The 19,281-nt window shown below is 31.3% G+C and overlaps 1 protein-coding gene across 1 annotated transcript; it reads left to right on the top strand.

The window, feature by feature from the left end:
* Positions 1-369: 369 nt before the first annotated feature.
* On the top strand, positions 370-18,982 carry PmUG01_11053800 (conserved Plasmodium protein, unknown function; the record flags this gene model as incomplete). The annotated part of the gene is given in 2 exon segments (XM_029006209.1): positions 370-17,400; positions 17,414-18,982. The coding sequence occupies 2 exon segments, from the start codon at positions 370-372 to the stop codon at positions 18,980-18,982; spliced, it is 18,600 nt and encodes a 6,199-aa protein (XP_028862722.1).
* Positions 18,983-19,281: the final 299 nt, after the last annotated feature.

The raw sequence follows: 19,281 nt of genomic DNA, 5'->3' as shown, positions 1-19,281 counted from the left end.
TGTGGTGTTCTTATTTAATCAAATGCATTATATGTAAACGTTTGTATACAAAAAGGTACATACAGTCAGGTATACGAAAACTGAGCAATCAGTCTATATATCAAAGAGCATTCACGCGTATACACCCATTGCACATTTTTGCAAAAGGCAAAGTTACGAGAAAGGAATAAAGGAAGAAAGAAGGGAAAAAAAAAAAAAAAAGTCTGCTAAAAAAAAATAAGAAAAATGTGTTGTTCAGAATATTCTTACGGTGAGGTTCCTTTTTTATTTTAAAAAAATTATTGCCAAAATTTCCTGCACTTATTAAGGCATTTTAAGAATTGTTACCGTTACTTCCATTCATTGTTCTACCAAGTAACTCTGAACAAGATGAAGGATGAAGAAGAGAATAAAAAAGGAGAACGCCCTACCATATTTTACTATGAAATATACGAAAAATTGTGCATCTACTATGATTGCGCAGTTAATGAAAAAGAAAGGAAAAATAAAAAATTTTTTAAACGGAAGAAAACAATTAACGAATTAAGGAACATTCAAGATGAGTTAGTGGAATTTGTTGAATCAAATATTGACTTCATTTCAAACCCATTTTATTTCTTAACCTATGAAGAAGAGGATGTAAATAAAAATGAATTGAAGAATTATTTAGCTAGCAAATATACAAATTTATTAAGTTTTATGGATGATATTATAAAATGTGCAATAATTTTAAATAGAAATGTATATTATGTGTGTGAACTGTTTAATAATGTTTATTTAAAAATTGAAAAGGATAATATAGTTAACCAAGTTATGAAATCGGAGTATATTTGTGAAATTTTTAAAGAATGTATAGAAAAGGAAAATTTAATTATAATGATCTTTTTAGAAATACTCAAGTACTTGAACAGAAATGAAAAAGTCGGCGCAAGTAAGAAACACAGACATAGGAATAACCGTACTGCTACTCGTAATAGCACTCGTAGTGGTACCCATGATGAGTATGCAAAATTCGGTAGATACAGTGAAAGGAAGACCAATATTACGGATAATGAATTGAAAAAACCAAAATATGAAGAGGGTAAAACATCGAATGTTCTAAGTTCTTCAGATAACTCATTAGATAGTATAAACATTTCAAAAAAGAGGTCGGATAGCAGTTTAAAGAAAAGAATAAATGCAGATAGGTTTTCTTTATATATTCTTATCCTCTTAACAGAAAATGATTTTATTGAAAACATTTTTTTAGAAATTGACAAAATTATAAAATTCATAATAAAATATGATGACATATGTGATAAAATTGAATATGTGTTTAATTACAAAACACATAAAATTAATATTCTTTTTAATTTAATTGATATATTGTTTTTATATTATTCCAAATTCCAAGCGAATACAAATATTATATCAAAAATTTTCAAGTTATTAAATCATTTGGTATCATCCAAATACTTTGACTTCATTTCAACAGACTATTATGTGAAGGAGTTAGACAATATGCTATTCTTAGAAGCAAAAAAAAAAAAAAAAAAATTTTTTTTTCAATATTTAAAGACTATAAGAAATAATAAACTTATAGCACAAATGGATGATTACTATAAGTTAGATATAAACATGTCTGATCCTACTTTCATCAAAATGGATGAATTAAACGATATATCCTTGAATGCCAACCAGCCGACGTCTACCATCTTAACGCACTTGAATAAAAACAGACTCACCGATTTTGTTAGTGCGCATAGTGGTGGCACAGTGCATCAAGAGAACGTAGGGGTAGTACGAGCAGCAGGGGCAGTGGGTGCATCATCTTTATCCTCTTCCACTACTTCCGTTTCCCCTTTGACGAGTGAGAAAGGTTTCCTACCGAGCATTGTGGGGTCGACAGGGGGTGGTGGATGCACAAATGCAAGTACGAACATTGTCTTGAATAACCCATTACAGAGTAGCCTTTTTAGCAGTAATGTAGAAACAAACAGCGAGAAGACTGGGAAGAATAATGCCCATGATAATAATATTCAAGGGAGCAGCGGTAGAAGTAGTAGTAATAATCTAATGCAAAGCAACAATACGAATGTGAATTCTATACCTAAAATTTTAATAAATGACGAAGAAAAAAAATCAAATGACAATGTATACAACAGTATACCTCCCATTGATATATTGGAAGAAGAATCTAAAGATAAACGATACAAATTATATGAACAGTGCAATAATAATATAAAGAATAGTTATTATTTGAATCGGTGTTTAGATTGTAGTGGGTACTGGTACAACTGTAACTGTAGTCTTAACGATTTTGATAAATCCAGTTTGACCTTAACTACGCAAATTAGTTTGTTATTAATATTGTGCTTACATCCAAATATTGAAAAATATGTTTATGAAAAAAGGAAGAATAGTAATTTGGAAAGTAATAACTCTTCACCAGTTAAAGAAGATGAAAATTATTTACAAGAATTAAAAGAAAAAAAAAAAAAAAAAAAAAAAAAAATGGATTTTCATCATTTTTATATACCAGATGTGTGGAAATACAACTGCATGAGTTCACAGAAGGAGTACAAGCATTTAATGAGTATAAAGAATACATACTCTATTAGCACGTCCTTCATAAGTGAAAATATATCCTACTATTATTTGCTATTTACAAAAATAAATGAGAACAGAAAGAAAAAAAACAATATGAAAGTGGTAGACCACACCGACGATTTTTGGAGCTCATGTGGAAGCGGCACTGTGGGCGGTACTAGCGGGGGAAATAGTGGGGGGAGTGTTGGCGCACGTCAGGTCTGTACGAACTGCAACAGGTGTAGCTCTGTTGATTCAAATATCGTCCTGCTGAAGTTTGTTATAAGTTTATTTACAAGCAACAGGGAGGAAATCTTTAATACTATATTTGAAGATTGCTTTTTTAAAGTAACATATGATACTATTTTGAAAAGAATATCTAGCTCAACATTGATAGGAAGTTTAATATTCCATTTGTTTCACTTAACCTTTTCCTTTTCATTTATTAAGAATTCAAGAACAACTGACCTGTGGAACACCTTTATCGACTACCATATTAAGAAGGACTTTCATATAAGAAATTGGAAAAAAAGTGGAACTGCAGGAAGAAATATAATGTTGTACCCGAGTGAAAGGGTTTTATGTGCTAGGTGTCGAATGGCAGGGGTGAACGAAGTAGTAGATGTAGTGGACAAACTTGACATAGGGGAAGGAGCAGGTATAGGAGAAGTAGATGAAGTAGAAGGTGGCCAAGTAGACGAAACACACGAGATAGGGAAAGTAGACCAAGGGAACAGTTCGTTGGTTACCCTGTCTAATAACATTATTTATATTTATAAAAAAAAAGGCGAATATCTTATTGATGTATTGAATTTTTTAAAAATTATATGTAATAACTACCCACGGTTGAACACAAATTATGTGTGCATATTGAAAAATGTAATAAATAGATACCACTCTAGAATTATAGAATTTTCGGAATTTGACGAAACTATTTATCATCATAATTTAGATCGAATGAACGAGTTAGGTGGAGGTGGAAAAAATGAGAGTGAAAAATTTTTTTGTTTAAAAGAAAGTAAATATTATAATATTAATGAAGAGAGAAAAATTATCCTAATGAAATATAGAAATTTAAAAGTAGTTGCTGATGAAAAGATGAAAATTTGTTTAGATTTTTACTCAGATGTATTTGTGCACATCTTAGACTTTGCTGCAGTTCTTTGTAATAATATATATGATTTAAAAATCATTGAAAATATTGTCCTTTGTTTCAAAACACCTCTAACTGCAAATTTGAATATATTCAACTTAACGAAAAAATTGTTTAACCAGTTCACTTGTGCTTTAAGCGGTAAATATAATGAATTTTCGAAGGTTACTAATAAGCAGCATATATATGAAAGGACAAAAAATAATGAGAAGGTGCAGATTAATTTTTTGGATGAAAAGTTTTTTCATAGTGGTAATAGTAATATGAATAGTAATATGAATAGTAATAGGAATAGTAATAGTAATGATGGAATTGGTATTGGTATTGGTAGTGACAACAGTGGAAATTTCCAGCTCGACAGGGAATTGTATAAAAATATGTTGAGCAAAGTTAGTGCAAACTCCTCCGTAGATGGTAAGAAGGATATGTATAGTAAAGGAAAAGATGAACATGATGATGCTTCCTCGACGTTTTATTTTACATATCTCTATAATTTTAAAATTAGTTTATTAGAAAAATTATTTCAACAGAACAGTTACTTAAAGGAAATTTTAAAAAATAATAATCTGTTGCATTATCTTCAGACCAATAATATATATTTATCCAACTTAATAAAAGAAAATGAGTTAGTTGAAAAACATTTGCATGAAAAAAATATTTTTAAGTCGTACACAGCACATTATAATAGTAATAATAATGCGTATTGGAAAAATCTATCCATCGAGAATGACTACAATAATTGCATCAAAGAGGTGAACAAGATTTTGGATGATATAGAACAAAGCAATTCGAAGTTGAAGCTTTTTGTGAGTTGTAAGTCTGACGCTATGCAACCTATTGCTCTGGGTAGTACTAGTATTAGTAATACACTAACAAATCCAAACCATGGGACGGATGGAGTGAGTGCAGTTGGTAGAGCGAGTGGAGCGAACGCGGAAGGAACAACCCCCCTTGTGGAAAAAAAGAACCTACCTAATGGAAATGGTACTGAAGAGAACATCCTGGAACAGATGCTGAAGGAGAAAGATTGCATCAACTACCTTTTGATTGAAAACAAATTGACAGAAAATTTGTTAAGAGAAAATAATTTTCTTAAAAGCGAATTTACAAAATATAACATAGTGGATTTGTTTTTTAAAAATAAATTTGGATCAGCTCTTTTGGACAATTTGAAAAGTATCATGCTAAGTGAATATAATGTGAATCAAGTTTTATCGTATGAGGAAAAATTCCGATCATTGAGGAAAAATAATGATGGGTCATATAACAACAAGGAAGCTATTAAAATGTTTTTTGACGAAAATAAAAATGCTGTTGATTTTTTTAAAGAAAAAAAATATGAAATCCCCATATTGAAAGATGATGATTCGAGTACAATAAACGAAAATATAATGAACAGAGCAAAAATCATTTTAAAAACAGAATTACAAAGAGAGAGGAAAAGAAACATAGATGCACGATACCTTTTGACAAACATATTTGAAAGAAGTTTCTATCCATATAATTGCATAAAAATGCTAGAAAAGTGCTTATTATTCCTTTCCTCAGTTAACAATAATAAATTATGTTACTACTTACCAATAAATAAAAATTTGCTCATCGACTATATTTTACTAGAGCACTACGACGGTGGTACTACAACAGGTGTGGCTGCTACTGGCATAGGTGGTACTACTAATGCCAATACTGTCTCTACTACCCCCTCCTCAGTAAATGTCGAAAAATTGAAGGCAGAGCTGAAGGAAAATAATGAATATAAATTAGAAGATGAGAACAGATTATTTAAAATAAAAAATAGGAAATATAATAATTTAATTTCTTTGATAGATACACAGAATATGACTAATACCACTAGATTTAAGAATGTATTTATTCATAATCTAAATATGCAAAATAAAATGAAAGAAGCTAAGGATAAGCATGTTAAGCAGTACAAAACTATGCATTTATTGGATATAATATATGAAATAATAAAAACGAAATATAACCCATCTATTGATATGCTTAACTTAAAATGTATATGTATAGAAATTCTATGTTCTAGCTTTGTTAAAAATTCCTCATCTGCTTTATCAGTTTTGTGTACATTGACAGAGTTATTTCCAGATATATTCATTGAAATTATGAAGAAATATAAAGAACAAAAGCAAAATGTAAAAAATAAATTGGATTATATTGATAGGCAAATATCACTTGGACATATTAAAAACAACAAACTACAACAACTCGCTAACAATTTCGATCTTCCTTATTTTAATTTGAAAATCATCATTACGTATATGAAGTGTGTAAACTTTTTACTGTACATGATAGGTATTAAGAGAAAATTCAATTTATCACTCAGCAAAATATGGTATTTTTTTAACAATATCGACAAAATTGAAGAAATAGATGCAGAAATTAGGCGGAAAGGGATTAGAAGAGGTATGCGGAGGGACAATTATGAATATGAGAGAAGTATGAACAGTGTGAACTGTGGCGCACAGAGTAGCAGCAAACCGGATAGCAGCAGCAGCAACTACATCTTCTTCGACATTTTTTTTAACTTCGACTTGTTCTTTGATGAGCTCGAGGGGGAAAACGATCAGGAGCATGAACAAGAGCGAGAGCAGCAGGATGAGGAAGGGGGAGGCGGTGAAGCGGAAGGATCAGGAAGATATAAGGGAGAGAGGACGAAACTTCCTACCGGTTTAAAGGACGATCCAAATGATGTGTTTGAAAATTTTCTTAGAAAAAAACTAATGATAACAGATAAGGAAAAAAATATATGCAAACATTTAATTTTATTAACAAACTATATCGTTCAAAATATTTTTTATAATCTAATAAACAATTTTATTTTAAAAAAAATTAGGGATAAAAAATATGAAAAAGAAGATATATTGGAAGAAGATGTCAAGCTCGAAATTTTTATGAACAGGCAAGAAAATGCCATTTTTAAAAGAAGATATAATTATTATATTCATAAAACTAAAAATATACAAGATCATATTTTTACCATTCAAAATGAAATTAATCTTAACAATGCACACATTCAACAAATAGAGCAAGTATTCAAGCAAAGAAATATTCCTTTTGAGCCGTACATTTTATCACAAAAGGTTTTTGATAAATCCTTTTCTGATTTAGCAAGTTTTGATACGTCCATTATATCTACTCGTCCATACGGGGAATCAGGTATTGATATAGGTACGAAGACGTATCTAACCGGGGCTGGAACGAACCACTCAGGCTTTCTCAATGCAGCATCGTTAGTAGCGGGGGGAGGTATGGTACCTGGTACAACCTCAACAAATGTATTACCTACAAACACTGCGACATTGTTTGGTGATAAGGACGTTCTAAGTAGTGGAAAAGGATTCTTCTCTAGTAATTTAACGAATGTGGGAGAGGCATCGTCTCCCTTTTCGTTGTTCAAACAAGGGGATAAATTAGGTGGAACATTAAGTCGTGCATCTAATTTATTGACTGGTAATACAGGTCAGTCTAGTATTTTTGGAACATCGTCAAATAACCTAACTCTAAACAGCCCAGGGGCAACGGGCACTGGGTTATTTACCACTCCAGCAACTACTGCATCTCCTTCCTTGAGTAATTCTAGAACAGAATATGAATCATCTTCAAGATTACCTTCGAATTCACAGGCAACGACAATCTTTTCGTCTCTATTACAACCAGGTAGTTTACAAGCCGGAAGTATGAGTACTGGTGCTAGTACAGGTTCTACATTGAACAAGGGGGGAACGAGCATCTTCTTTAACACCTCACTACCAGGTAGTAGCAATATGAAATCAGCAACAGGTTCTAATTTGTTTGCATCTAACCAGACATCAACAAATTTCGGGGGATCCACTGGTTTGTTTGCATCTGTAACAGATCCGAACGTCAGGGATAATAACATTATTAATAACATTAATAGTAGTAGTGGTGGTATTGGTGGTGGTTTGTTTGGGTTCAGTCAGAATCAGTCATCTACCAGCAACCTAGCTCTTAATGATACAAATAAACTTTTTGGTGGAACTACATCTGTTGGTCGTGGATTGTTTGGAAATACTAACTCAATGTTGACAAATGCATCTCAGAATAATTCCACTCCATTTGGTACAGGGTTTTCCCAATTGAATACGTCAAATGTAGGCACAAATATGATGAGTAGTGCAAACAGTGGTGGTAATAATACTACTAACCTATTTGGAAGTATATCAAATAATAATATTCAAGGAGGAGCAGGAGGAGGAGGGGGTCTTTTTGGAGGAAAATATGCAAATCCTAATCAAACAAACACCATGCAGAGTAGTTCATCCGCATTTGGTAATATAACAAATACTATGAACAACAAACCTAGCTTATTTTCCCCCGTAAATCAGAATAGCATTTTTACAAATACATTTTCTGTAATACCGACTAGTAACTCTTTGCAGTCGTCCCACTTTAATACTATTCGCACGGGAGCCAATGTATCTACAAGTAGTTTTCTCACAAGTGTCAGTGATAATAATAGTAGTAATATTAGTAATATTAATAGGTTAAATCAGAACATAGGGAACTCTTCTTCCACCAATTTTAGTAATTTCCCATCAGGAGGAGCTTTGACAAACCAAGGCTTCTCAAACCCCATGATAAATCAATCAACGGGCTTATTTAGCAAGAATTTATTAGACACTAACTCAGCTATGCAGAATCAGCAAAATGCCTCATCACTGCCATCTACTTCTTTATTTACTTTTGCAAACAAGACTCCATTGCCCCAGTCATCCTTTGGATTAACAGGAGGAATGTTATCAAAGAGTGGAACCCCCTTTGGAAGCAATAATGCTACATCTTTGTTTAATCCCTCATCGTCTACTTTTACAAGTACCAGTAGTAACAGTCTGTTCGGGGGTATGAGGGGAACCCAAAACATTTCTCCGTTGAGCAGTACTAATGACAAGGCCACGCCTGGCCTTTTTTCCGGTCTAAGCACAGGTATCAGCGGAAACACCACTATAATAGGGGGTAATAACACAAACCAGAGCCTCATATCTTTTAATAATCAAGATTTGTCGAAAGTAAATCCCACTACAAATAGCCCCTTTACTGCAAACCAATTTTCCACGAACCCTCTTTCCTCTAACAGTTCGTCTGTATTTTCAAATCTAAACCAAACCAGCGGCATGTTTTCCAATACAGGCAGGAACTTCCTTCCATCTGGGTCTCTGGGCTCAGCTAACAATTTAATGGCATATCCTATGATACATAACCTAGATCAACTGAAAGTATATTACGAAGAGTTAAAGGTAAAAACTAATATGTTAAATGCCGAAGTTTATAAGTGCAAAATTGAGCTTAAAAAAATAGAACGTAGTATACAAAAAGAAAAAAAAATTTATATAATTAAAGAAAATAAATTAAGAGAAGACAAAAGGAAGTCAGATATCAATTTTAAGGATAACGAAATGTATATACTAATTATTTTAGTGTTCATATATTTCAAGTTAATTCTAAAGGGACCATTACCATCTAATGATAATAATAAGAAAATAAATGAAATTATGAATGAACGATATGAAAATTTATGCGATTTTAGGCCAACCATGTATTTATTTATTGAAATTTTAGGGGAATCGAGTAAGTTTATGAACACATTTTTTAATATTATATTTTTGGACAATATTTTACATGAAGAGAATAAAGATTTGAACGAAACAGTGCTCAGGTGCAAAAACTATGCAGATTACGTAAGCATCTACAATCAGAGGAAGAGCTTGCTTTTGAAGAAGGACTTGAACGACAGGGAAACCACTACGTCTACTGCTACTGCCGCGGCTACTACTGCTACGTCTACTGCTACTGCCGCAGCTACTACTGCTACGTCTACTGCTACTGCCGCAGCTACTACTGCTACAGCCACTACTACTGATGGCGCATCCTTCAGTGTGGGCGATAATGGCGGTGGGGGCCCTGCTCCTCCTGCAGAGGGAAGCGGGGTGATGGAAGGGAGGCGCATCAACGATGTAACATGGGAGATATATTACGAAAAGAAATTGGAATATCTGACTTGTTCGTACTCGAAAGAGCATTATAATTCTTTATTTCTTTACAAGATAAAAGAACTTGGTTTGAATCTTTTAAAAATATTATTCGAAAGAGATGTGTTGTTTATTCACATGTACAATTTATGGAAAAATGAAAAATTATTGCATAAAAAAATTGATAAGTTCCATTTTGATATCAATATTGTTGATATAAATAATGCTGAAAGGAGTATTATACCAACTGCTACAACAACTACTGGTAAAGATCCTGATGTTGATAGAGAAATAAATATGTCCGAATCGTTAATTAATAAACCTGTATGTATTCATAACTTCTTATTTAAAAATATTAATATTAATTCAAGAACTACGTATTTAATATTATTATTAAAAAATTTTTTTAGAACAAATGAAATAAATAAAATTATTATTTATTTTATTTTACAAATTTTTATTCGAGACTCAAAAACTACTATAAATATTTTAAAAAGAGATACTGATTCTTTTAACTTTTTGAAATTTGCTTTAAGGAATATTTTTATTTTTAATCTGAACAGACAGAAATTTAACAACTGCTATATTATCTCTAATAGAACAATCAAGATGCAAAATGTCCTGAACAATTTTGTCGATTTACCTCTTCTCTATTTTTTGAATAATTCCAGAAATTATCATAAAAGGTATTGCTTACATAAAACGAAAAATAAAAATCAGTACTGTAAAAACGCATCCAATAGTAAGCGTGTTTTGAATACTTGCAACTGGGCAAACTACATGCTCAGGGAGCAGAGAAGAGGGGGAAATCGGCAGTTAAGGGGAGAAGAGGAAGAAAAGGACGGAAAGGATAAACAGGGGAAGTCCGACCAATCGAACCATTCGAACGAGTCCAACAAATTGGAAGTAGAAAAACCAATTGAGGGAAACGCCTCCAAAGTGCGTTCTCCTCATGGCCGTAGTACATATCTACACAATGACAGGAAGCTACGAACTGTTTGTAAAAGTAGGCTTAACAAACAGGAGGGAACCATTGCTCATGATCAGCATGACCATCTTGAGGTTAGCAGCATCGATGTTAGCAGTATCGATGTTAGCAGTATCGATGTTAGCAGTATCGATGTTAGCAGTATCGATGTTAGCAGTATCGATGTTAGCAGTATCGATGATAGCAGTATCGATGTTAGCAGTAACGATGTTAGCAGTAACGATGATGATGATGAAGAGGAGCATCCACTGGAGAGCTGCGCAAATAACAAAAAAATGAACGTTCGAAAGAAGAAGAAATTTTTAAAAAAAAATTTATTGCATCTAAATAACGATTTATATGAAAAAATAAAATATTTAAAAAAATATGAACAAGGAATGGGAGGAAATTATTACTATACCAGTAATAACTACAAAATGGATGATGCATTTATTTCTAATTATAGAGAATTCAAAATGAAGAAAAAAAAAAAACAAACAAAATATATATATGATTACTTATCTGATAATGATTTAATAGACACAATAAAGAGTAAAAAAATTTGCGTCTTTTATGATGACAAGGAAAAGGAAGAAGAAAATGATAACCTAACATTTTACAATCTCATTTCTGAAAATTACAATGATAATTATTCAAAGATAGACTATTATAAAGAATTAAAATCCGTTGATAACAATGTTATAGGTTATTGTAGTTCTTACAATTTACTACCTATTAACAATTTTTACACAGAAAAATATGATTTTATCGAAAGTGAGTTAGTTTACGTTAGTGATTTAAAGTTGTACTTTTATGTCAAATCGTACAAAAGGCATGCCTATTATAAGAAATTATTGAATATTGAAAATGTTACAGAAAAGAGAGGAGGTAGCAAGAGTGATGACAATAAGTACATCTACGAGAGTAGTAGTAGCTTATCTTATAACCACCCCATCCAGGGGAATGGAATAATCCATTATAATGAAAGTGGAGGTGGTGGTACTCACACTGGTTTGCACTACAGCAGTGATAGTGGCATTCGAGGAAATAGTAGCAGAAGTGGAAAAAGTGGAAGAAGCGGTAGAATCGGTAGAAGCGGTGGTTTCGGCAGGAATAGCATGCTTCGTAGCAGTAACAACGGGTTCAATTCCGTGTATCCGCATAATGGATCTATAATATACGGTCAAGAGTTGGTGGATGAGCACGAGAAAGACAAATGTTCTAGGGAAAACATGATAAGCCGACAACAAAAAATGCATGAAATGAATATGAAAAAGGCAAGTATGAGTAGCAGTGGTAAGAAAAGTATGCACACGGTAAATGATGATATTTCATATATTAATCGAAAGACATACAACAAAACAGAGGAAGCTAAAGATATAGAAAGAATTGTTGATAATGAAATAAAATACTATGACTTCTTTAACAGATTAAATAAAATGAACGAAAATATGTTGTTCCAAAATACATTCTACGATTATAGAGACGACAAGATGAGATACATTGACTATATTAAGAAGGAAGTAGAGAAGGAAAAGTTGGGCTTAACCAGTAGTAGCAGTAGGAATAAGAAAATCGGTTCTAGTGGCATTAATAATAGTAGTAATATCAATAGTAGTATCTACAATGATAGCAGAGGGACGAATGGAGGAGGGGATAATTCGTATAAGGAAGGTCTACTTCTACCCATTAACGATTTATTAGAGGCTAAGAAGGTAGAAACGAAAAAAAAGCTAAGTACAGAGTTAAGGAAAAAACATATTTTTTTGAATAACGAATTATGTGAATGGGTCGAACTAAGTCATTTATTAAATGTAGATATAGAATATAACAATATAAGAGGTGCTAACAATAATAAAATTTTGAATAATTACAGTAGAATTCCAATTACAAAATTAATATTATACTTTTTTGAAGTCATTACGAGGAAATATTTATTTCTAAACAGTTCAGATTCTTTACTTGAAAATTGCGTTTTATCATTACTGGGGTTGTCCTTTATACCCTCGAAGCAATTGGATAAAAAAAATGTAATTACAAGCATCGATGAGGGTTTAGAGTTAGAAGAAGAATGTTTTTTGAAAATTATGATAAATAACGTCATTGTAAATTTTTCAAATTTTGATCATATATCCGAGCTCATACATGTTGACTACTGTGATAGCCTTGGTGGAAGTGAAGCAGAAGGAGGGGGTGAAGGGAGGGACAGAACGAAGAGAAGAGATAAGAGGTATTTTAGGGGTGAAGGAGGTAATGAGGAGGATGATGAAGATGATGAAGATGATGAAGATAACAAAGATGATGAAGATGACAAAGATGAAAATGATGAGGGGATTGATGACGAGCAAAGACTCAGACCTATAGGAGCAATATCCCCCCGTATTTGCAAGGATAATTCAGAGTACTATCTAAAGAAAAAAAGCACAGACTACTACAAGAAAAACATCTTACTAAGCAATGTTAACAACTATAAGCAATATAACGTATTTGAGAAAAATTGCTATTTTGCCAAAAGTCTTAATATAGTATATATGATTTCTAAAAATAAAAAAACAAAAGACTATATAATTACATTAATAAATTCAATGTGGACAAACAAATTTAATGTATTTTATTATATCACTCAGAATGTAAATGTTGAGAGATTAAAAGATACAGAAAAAATTCTCTTTTTTAAAATCTCTTTTCATATATTAAATATATTTATACCTATCATAGATAACATTCTGAACAATATAGATAAACATGTGGACTACTTTATGCATTTAAATTTTATTCCAGATGAATTAGATAATAATATGAGTAATAAAGCAACAGATAAGGTGGAGAAGAAAAACATCGAGTACAAATGCTCCAACATTTATGAATTTATTAATAAAGATAATTTTAATGAAAAAAAAAGTATATTTGAATTTTTAAACCCCATTTTTAATTTTGATAATATAAAAAATTTTATTAATCATTATATTAATATAATAAAATATTACAACGATAATTATCTGAAGCATTATATATATCATTACTATTTATTTAATTATGATTTTTCTTTTCAAAATGTGTATAATTATTCTAATATGGAGCATATACATTATATAAAGAATGACCACCATCCCCTTGACAGCCTATCAACTAACAGTAATAATACTGTTCATGTTTTGTATACAAATATTATTAATGCATATGTTAATTTTTGCACACTTTTAAAGGGATTCACTAACAGTTATAATAGCTACACGTATAATTCTGTGTTTAGTCCTAGTTACTTGAAAGGTCTTTACATGTCCAATGATATCCTCAATGTGCAAAACAAACAAGAAGATCTAAACGAACTGAATGCACAAGTCAACTACACAAGGATTTTAAGCGATGATGCAAATGAGGAAGATGGCAAATTTAATTTTAAGCAAATGAACGAAATTATAGGTAATCGAAATTGTCTGCGTAGATTTCTTAGCAAATATTACTTAAGCGGACGTAGAAGCAGGAGTAGAAACCGGGGCAGAAGCCGATGCAGAAGTCGGTTTAGTATGCTTGAAAATGAAGGCGATGGCCGGAAATCGAGGAAGGCCAAGTCGAGGGAGTTGCACTACATAGAAAAAAATGTGTACATATTCAATAGCTTAAATTACTTAAATATTAATTATAAAAATTGGCTTCTAGTATACAAGATTTATATTGAGAAAATTACATGTTTAGTAGATATAGTATTGAAGATAAAAAATAATAATATGAATAAAAAATTTTATTATTTGAAAAATTATTTTTATATTATAAACAATATTCAAAAGCATTTAAAAAACATTACAACTATAATAAAATCTTCTTATTATATTAATTTCAATATACAGATTACTCCCATACTGTTTATAGTCTATCTATTTATTACCATATTTTTCTTTTCTCATAATAATAATTTTGCATTCAATTACTTTTCTTATATTAAGAAAGGATTTAAAAATTTGTTTTTTAAGCACAAAAAGGATTTTCCTTTGAAAAATCTACAAATTGATGGGAGCCAAGTTACGGGGAAAGAAAAAGAAGAGGGGCATCATGATAATGATGAGAATGGTGGTGGTGATGATGAAGATGATGATAATGATGATGATTATGATTATGATGATAGTAAGGATGAGGGGGGAACTAAGCAGAAGAGCACGATAAAGGGGGGGAAGAAACAGGTGCAACATGAGAACAACAAAGAAAGTAGTAGAAGTAATAACAACATTGGTGGTAGTAGTTCCACTAACTGGGAGATAGGAGATGAGCTGAAAATTGAAAATTTAAAGTACCACAAAAAGTTGAAGATGAACAACTCCCTTTTTTCAAAGAAAATATTAAATAAGGAGTTTCAAAGTAATTTGTTAAACATCCCGAAAAATATGAACAACAATGGGGATGGTAGTAGTGGTAACTGGGGTAGTAGTAGTAATACCGCCATCCTACTTGAAAACGATTACGTCTTTCTTCACAGGGATTTGCCGTATCGAGGTCCGACTGAAGCAGTACATCCTGGTAGTAGGAGTAGTAGTATGTACGGCTATCCATTCGTTTCCAGGGGCTTATACTCGAATGAATCGAGCAATGTTATAGGGAATACGGGGCATATGAGAAATATGTACGAAATCCACAATTTTGGCAACAATAACTTTTCTAGGAAAACGGAAGGAAATGCTTATACTAGTGGAATCTTCCCTGGTAGGCACCACCACGATATTGTTCATATGAATAATTTATACCCAGTCGGAATAGGAGCAATGAGTAATAACTGGCTAAGTAGTAACGAGAAAAAGGTGTATTATGATGTACATAATGAATACTCAAAATTAATTTTACGGAGCAACGAATTCTTTGATGATATGCTGGAATTGCTAATAATACTTATAACTAAAAAACATCCCATTTTAAATAAGTATACTGTAATATATATATATGAGTGCCTCTATACTTTACTAAACATTTATCATTACAATTACATGTACAATGAAGATTATAACAATGTACAGAAAAAAAATATGTTTTTATCACTCATAAAAAAAATAGATCAAGATATACTTAATGACTTTATTAGTACATTATTTATAGATTCTTATAAAAATTTCTTTACCAACAAAAATTCTATTATCCCTATTTACTTTTACAATAGCATATACAAATTCATAGATTATAATACAGAAGTGTTTATGTACAATCATTCGGGTGAGGAAGATACTACTAATATGAAAGAGGGCTTCTTATTACGAACAACAAGGAATAGTAACATACATCCAGAGGGAAAGAATTGTGTACGAAGAAAAAGTTTAGCAGTAGAGGAAAATAAAATATTCGCACATAATAAGGGCCATGGATACTCTACATTGTTAGAAAAAAAATCAATTGGAAGGGAATTGAACGAAGGTAGAAGGAAAAAAGAAGCTCAATACTGCAGTAGCAATATCAACGGTATTAAAAGGAATGTTGGAGAAGAAGAGGAACAGAAGGATACAGAAGGGGAAGATGAGTTCTACGATAATGAGTTTGATTACAACTATAACGGAAGCATGAACAAAATTGTAAATGTCAATTTTAAGAATAACCTTAATAACAAAATTCATCTGAATAACAAAAGCTTAAATATATATGAAGAAGTGTATTGCTTTAATTTCCTGTACAACAGAAATGACCTGAACTTGTTAAGCATCAATTTGTTGATCTTTTTACTTAACAAAATAGGGATATATGAAATAAACATAAAGATTGATGAAAATAATATAAAGAATTTAATTAAGGGTAATTTGTTTATATTTAATAGAAATATAGAGAAGCAAAATGAAAATAAGATGTTACATACTTGTTTTTTACTTAGTTCTTTATGTGATACAACATATATTAACGAATTTGTTTCAAAGGAAGATTTGTTTAGTTTATTTTTAAAAAGTAATATATTTGATAATTTATATGAATTTAAATTCAATTATTTATCGACTAGTATATCTTTTTTAACATTTCCTACGAACTTTTTAGAAAATAAAAATATATATATACCTCTTCCAATGCTTATTATTTCTTACATAACAGTCATATTAAAAGTAGTTGACAAGAAGGGATTATATTTATTTAAAATAATAGGCAAATGGATTAATAAAAATGTTAACATCTTTGTTAATAACTTGATCGTAAATAACTACCTTATGAAGTCAAACGAAATAATACACGAAGTTAATAATTTCACCACATATAACCACACGCTAGTGTACAAGTGCTTGTGCTACTCCTCTACATGTAACTTTACAAGGGAAAAGAAAAGCGGTGGATGTAGAAGCGGCAGCAGTGGTTGCGGTGATAGGGGTGGTAGTGTTAATAGTAACAGAAATAATAGTGGATGTGTTAATATGAAAACAAATGAGAGTGGCAATTCTAATAATAACAGAGGAGATAACAGTAACAGCAGTGGCATTGAGGAGAAAAACGCGAATATATACCTTGAGCGGTACAGTAGTAGGAATCAAAAGAACGAGAAGAAGAATAATCTTTTCGTTAATATAAACAAAGATGTACATCATGAAGACAAAAGAACAACGGAAGAACATATAAACCATGCAAACATTAACCTGGTCAACCTTGATATAATTTACACATGCACCTACTACTTATTGAGATTATATAAAAACTATTTACTGTACATTCATCAGAACTATTTGACTTTAAAGAAGTTGAAAATTATAGAAACACGCAAAAGGACCACGAAAAAAAAAAAAAAAAAAAAAGCAGTCAAGAAGAGCAAAGCTTAAGCAGCAGGAACAATCCCTCGAAAGTGTATTGGAATTGGACAACGAGGAGGACGACGACGAAGATGATGATGAATATGAAGATGGCAACGACGAAGACGAAGAGGAAGACAACGACGAACACGAATGCAAACACAACGATGAACAGAACAGCTACCCTCATAATTATCACCACCTTGAGCAACGCTTATATTACAACCATAGCGAGGAGGAAGAAGCAAGACGAGGAAGAATTAACGGAAGGAGGGAACGAATCAATGAGCAGGTGGAAGAGAGAAATTACAACGATGACCAGTTGGAGGAAGGGGAAGAGATACATGTAGGTAAAATGACTAAATATGGTGAGTACACATCCAAAATTAACAATGCATTATTATATAACGATAGTAATAACATGGATAAATTAGGAAATTATCATTTGGGCAATTATCATGATAGTTCATGTGAATATTATAATAGATTTATGAAGGAGGAGGAAGGGTTCTTTTTAGACAATTCGTTAAGTTTTGATTTTGATGAAATATCGTTAAATATTTGTAACATAATAAAAGAGCATATATACATCCTTCAGTATATTAAAGATTTACTAAACATATTGTCTATATTTGTAATATATGATATAAGTTTAAAAGATGAAAATGATTTACTCAATAAAAATTTAAATAATTCAATGCTTGAAAAAAGGAAAAAAAATATACGAACTCACCGAATATTACAAAATATTATTCCAAAATATTCCATAAAATTTCATTGCATTAATTTGTGCCTAGATATAATTGAATATGATATAGGTTTATATGACGAATATGTACAACAATCAAAAACGAAATATTATGAATATATTAAAATAGTACTAAAAGTTTTTATGAACACTTGTTTTTATTTTATTAATATCATAAAGTTTGAGAATTTCCACATGTTGAAAAGTGTATCTATGGCCATGAAAAAGTTAACCAACATTATTTACTTCTTGTTGAACAATTTAACTATAAAAGAAAAACCCGACGAGCATAAAACAGGGGGAGGCATAACAGATTCAGATAAGACTGGCGCGAATAACACGAATGAAGGTGAAACGAGTGAAAGTAAAACTGATGCAAATATAACGAGCGAACAAAGGACAAATGAACAGAATTCTTTCTTATTGAATAAATTCATTTACGATAAAAGTGGGTTTAAGAAAAATGCCCATGAAATCACCACGGAGTTGTTTAACTCGGAATATAGCATTTTCAATGATAAAAAATGTTCATCAGATAATATAAAGAAGTTTTTAGAAAATATTGAAATAGATATACATGTGTTAAAGAAAATTTTAACATGTGTTATTTACTTTACCTACGCAATGCTTAGCAATCAGAAAGTGAATAAAATTAATATTGAAAATATTAACTTAAATCATATTAACAAAATAAACATAAAGAAAATTGCTAATACGTACCTAGAGAACAACAATATATTGAAGGTTTTTACCTTTATTTTGCAGCGATCTACACAAATCTATTACCTGCTATACAGTTACGCCACAAAGACGTATAAATAGTTGGACTCCGCCATTTCGGGAAAGTACATCACGCGAAAGCACATCGCGCAGAAGGATAAATATGTATTACATATGTGCGTATATGCATGTATATATGTGTGTACGTTTGTATGTTTGTGCGCATATGTACATTTGTGTATACCTATATATATAGGGTATATATATATATATATGTTGGGTGGGCAAACATTAGCCTTCCTTTTAAACACCCCTCGAATGGAGAATTATTTTGTTAAATCCATTTCCTCCTACTTTTCTTACAAATATACATTTATTATTAAAAGAGAAATGAATGTTTT

This window comes from Plasmodium malariae (genome assembly GCF_900090045.1).
Source record: "Plasmodium malariae genome assembly, chromosome: 11".
Taxonomy (NCBI): domain Eukaryota; phylum Apicomplexa; class Aconoidasida; order Haemosporida; family Plasmodiidae; genus Plasmodium; species Plasmodium malariae.
This window is presented reverse-complemented; position numbering and strand designations above follow the sequence as displayed.